The 4,509-nt window shown below is 38.4% G+C and overlaps 1 protein-coding gene across 1 annotated transcript; it reads left to right on the top strand.

The window, feature by feature from the left end:
* Positions 1-644: 644 nt before the first annotated feature.
* LOC137650457 (uncharacterized) lies at positions 645-4,106 on the top strand. The gene is made up of 2 exons (XM_068383682.1): positions 645-740; positions 3,261-4,106. The coding sequence occupies exons 1-2, from the start codon at positions 645-647 to the stop codon at positions 4,104-4,106; spliced, it is 942 nt and encodes a 313-aa protein (XP_068239783.1).
* The last annotated feature ends 403 nt before the right edge of the window (positions 4,107-4,509 follow it).

The following is a 4,509-nucleotide window of genomic DNA, read 5'->3' as shown; positions in this document are numbered from 1 at the left end:
AAGAGGCAGTTGCTGCTGCAGTACTTCCTCTATATTTCCTCATTAGCACTCCAGCTTTCATGTAGTAACATGTAGATTCTGCCATACTCTCCTTCTCTGTCAATGCATTCTTAAACAAAGGCTGTAAAGAAACATCGTTAATTTGTTCATGTTTCAAATCTGTGACATTAATTTTATATACATCATTGCATGATGATGTCAATACATTTCCAACTTTTCCATTACAACCTTTCCTACTCGTAGTATCAAAACTATTCTCCCTAACCACAGTAGGAATATCAGGTTGAACACTTTCATTAAACAAACTATAGAGAGAGTAGTCAAAATCTGTCCCTAAATCTAAACGTACTCCATCTCTCACCTTGTCATCCTCAACTGCAGACCTAGCACCACATTCAACAGCATTGAACTGGTCATCAATACTAGGTACCGATTCGGTCAAAACAATACCACGCAGGCCTCTGCTGCGTTCAACTACACAAGATGGGAACAACTCCGGTTCCACATCCTCCAATTGCTGAACAGGGCTGACTTCCAAAGGATTATCACATACCACTGGGTCCGGCACCACAAGATTACCTGCAACATCATTTCCAACAAGAACATCTACGCCAGGAATCGGAAGAGATTCGACAACACCCACAATGGTATTACCCTTGAATATGCCACAATCCAAATGCACTCTAGCCCGAGGCAAAGAAGTCAAACCACCTATGCTCCTAACTATTACTTTATCATTGGTAAGACAGTCCTCTAACCCAGGTACTGCCCCTCTAACAACTAAACTCTGCGATGAACCGGTGTCCCGCATTAGCTTTACAACAACACCCTCACTATGTTCATCACCAGTACCCAAAACTCCGTCAAAGCAGAATGGTTTGAAACCATCAACACCACCAGCTGACTCAGCATTTATATCGCAACAAGAGAAATTAGATTCCTCTGCTTTACTCTTTCTTTCATTCTTCCTAGAATGTTTGGGACATCTAGCTTTCACATGACCGACCTCACCACACGAATAACAAGTTACACTTGAACTAGCACCAGAGCCAAGAGATTTAACAGATAATCTATAAGGACTTGTTGGTGGTGAGTTTTGAGGTGACTTACCTGGTGTCTTCCTGGATTGGTTACCTAAATAGCGAGGTCTTAATAACCTAAAATTTTCAGCAAGTACAGTTGCTCTTTGAAGAGTAGTTACTTCTTTCTCAAATAAATACCTCTGCGTATCAATGGGTATACCTCTTATAAATTGTTCTACTAATATTAATTCTCTATATTCATCCATGTTCGAAACACCAGCCGACTTTAACCATTTATCATGCATACGCACAATATTATGGGAATATTCAACATAAGACTGGTTGTCAAATTTACGATATTTACGGAACTTTAAGCGGTAATATTCCGGGGTGAGTTCGTACACACGCAAGATAGATTCTTTAATAAAATCATAATCTTTACCTTCTTCTAATGTTAAAGCAAGAAAGGCAGACCGACCTTTACCCTTTAAAGCAGGTTGAATAAGAATTGGCCATATTACCTTAGGTAACTCTAAACTATCTGCCAACTTCTCAAATAAAGCAAAAAATTCATCAGGCGAGTTTTCGTCAAAGGAAGGAATCATCTTTGAATACTTAATTACATTAGTGTTACTATCTTCTAACCGAGCTACACCACCAGTTTCGCGTTCAATTTTAAGTTGTTCTAACTTAAACTTATATTCACGCTCTTCACGTTCTAACCGCTCTTTCCGGTCTCGTTCTTCACGTTCCGACCTCTCTATTCTATCTTTCTCTCTTTCTCTCTCAGCATACTGCAACTCTAACCTCTTTACCTCTAACACTGAACTTATTTCATCACAAAGATCAAACGCTTCTTCAGTTAATATATCATTATCAACCAATTTACTTATAACAAAATGCTTGACTTGTGATTTACGCCACGTTTTCTTGACATCACGAACAAATTCATATTCACGCGCAATAGATAACCAGTCCTCTTTACGTATCGTATGCGAACGCAAATAGCCAATAGAGGGTTGACTAACAAATGCACTCAAATCAAAAGGCTCCATAACTACAATAATTTTTACTATTCAAAACTAAATTTAAATATTAAACTTTACACTTCACTTAAAGTTTTTTGGTCGCAAAAAATCAATAATACAGAGCAGCCATCAATAGTCGACTAAAATGAAAACACGTTTCACAAAACTTCGCTCGATTAATATATTTAAAAAATACGCATATGTTCGATAATAAGAGGCAATTGGGTGTTTCTGTACATACACGACGTGTAGAATATCCTGGCAAGGTCGCCATTTGTTATGATTCGTATCTATAATTCACGATTTCATGTAGCACTTTATAGATCATAACAATATTCTTAGAAGTTAGTGCTAGTTTACTAGGTTCAGTTTAAAGTTTATAATTTAAAAGGGAAAATAGATAAAATCACTTTTAATCACTTTTAACCACTTTTAATTACAATATATATATTCTACACTTATGTACAGAAATATAAAGAAATAATGATAGATAAATTCATAACTTTCTCTTAAATGAATCCACTGGTGTTTCGAAACAAAATGAACAATAATATCTTACCAAATACAAATAAACACTTTTAAATCCAAGTAATAAATCCAAGAACCGTCAATCACCAATCCAGGAAGCACACTGGACAAAGCAAACTTTATTGTTGAAGTAAACAATATTTGGTCATCTATGGACCATGGAACAAACAAACAATACTTAAATCACAACTAATTAGTCACACCATCTAGTGACTGAAAACAACCATACATTTTTAAGGATACTCACTCCATCTAGTGACTGAAAAGAAAACTAAATAAAAAATATTTAATAAATATACAACGGGAACCATAACAATATATATATACATATATATATATATATATATATATATATATATATATATATATATATATATATATACGCTGATGAATAAATAAGCAAATAGATAAATAGTCACCCAGATAAGGACATCCCATTAAATGGGTGTTCTAAACCTGTTGGAAAGTTCGAGGATGAAAGAAATAAAGCCCATTTTTTTCTGGGATGATATTTGATTATGTCCAAAACAGAGTTTAACTCGTCCGACTTCTCAGAGAAAAATTTTCACCGTATTTTTTCTGTTTTTTTTTTTTTTCTTTTATTCCTTTTCATATCTGGTGGTCTTCTGCTTATGCTTTTGGCTTCTGCTTCTGGTTTATGCTTCTGACTTCTGGCTTTTAGCTATTGGCTTCTACTTCTGGTTTCTGGCTTCTGTCATCTGGCTTCTGCCTGAGGCTTCAGATTCTGCTTCTGCTTCTGGCTCCTACTTCTGGAAACTGCTTGTCCTTTTGGGTTTTGGTTTCTGCTTTTGGCTCCTACTTATGGAAACTGTTTCTACTTCTGGCTTCTGGCTCCTACTTCTGGCTCCTACTTCTGGAAACTGCTTCTCCTTCTTACTTCTGGGTTCTACTCCTGGCTCCTACTTATGGAAATTGCTTCTACTTTTGGCTTCTGGCTTCTACTTCTGGCTCCTACTTATGGAAACTGCTTCTCCTTCTTACTTCTGGCTTCTACTTCTGGCTCCTACTTCTGGAAACTGCTTCTACTTTTGGCTTCTGGCTTCTACTTCTGGCTCCTACTTCTAGAAACTGCTTCTCCCTCTGGGTTTTGACCTCTGCTTCTGGCTCCTACTTCTGGAAACTGCTTCTATTTTTGGCTTCTTGCTTCTACTTCTGGCTCCTACTTCTAGAAACTGCTTCTCATTCTTACTTCTGGCTTCTACTTCTGGCTCCTACTTCTGGAAACTGCTTCTACTTTTGGCTTCTGGCTTCTACTTCTGGCTCCTACTTCTGGAAACTGCTTCTACTTTTGGCTTCTGGCTTCTACTTCTGGCTCCTACTTCTGGAAACTGCTTCTCCTTCTTACCTCTGGCTTCTACTTCTGGCTCCTACTTCTGGAAACTGCTTCTCCTTCTGGGTTTTGGCTTCTGCTTCTGGCTCCTACTTCTGGAAACTGCTTCTCCTTCTAGATTTTGGCTTCTGCTTCTGGCTCCTACTTCTGGAAACTGCTTCTCCTTCTGGGTTTTGACTTCTGCTTCTGGCTCCTACTTCTGGAAACTGCTTCGCCTTCTAGATTTTGGCTTCTGCTTCTGGCTCCTACTTCTGGAAACTGCTTCTCCTTCTGGCTTCTGGCTTCTATTTCTAGCTCCTAATTCTGGAAACTGCTTCGCCTTCTAGCTTCTGGCTTCTGCTTCTGGCTCCTACTTCTGGAAACTGTTTCTCCTTCTGGCTTCTGGCTTCTATTTCTAGCTCCTACTTCTGGAAACTGCTTCTCCTTCTAGCTTCTGGCTCCTACTTCTGGAAACTGTTTCTCCTTCTGGCTTCTGGCTTCTATTTCTAGCTCCTACTTCTGGAAACTGCTTCTCCTTCTGGCTTCTGGCTTCTATTTCTAGCTCCTACTTCTGGAAACTGCTTCTCCTTCTGGCTTCTGG

Source organism: Palaemon carinicauda, chromosome 12 (genome assembly GCF_036898095.1).
Source record: "Palaemon carinicauda isolate YSFRI2023 chromosome 12, ASM3689809v2, whole genome shotgun sequence".
NCBI classification, from domain to species: Eukaryota; Metazoa; Arthropoda; class Malacostraca; order Decapoda; family Palaemonidae; genus Palaemon; species Palaemon carinicauda.
Note: the sequence above shows the minus strand (reverse complement) of the source record. Positions and strands in the feature narration are given on the sequence as shown.

Bases quoted from the DNA above. Each gene is read 5' to 3' on its own strand.
- LOC137650457 (XM_068383682.1), top strand. From the start codon at position 645: ATGGTATTACCCTTGAATATGCCACAATCCAAATGCACTCTAGCCCGA. The intron at 741-3,260 runs GTAAGACAGTCC...TCTGGCTTTTAG, and splicing joins TAACTATTACTTTATCATTG to CTATTGGCTTCTACTTCTGG.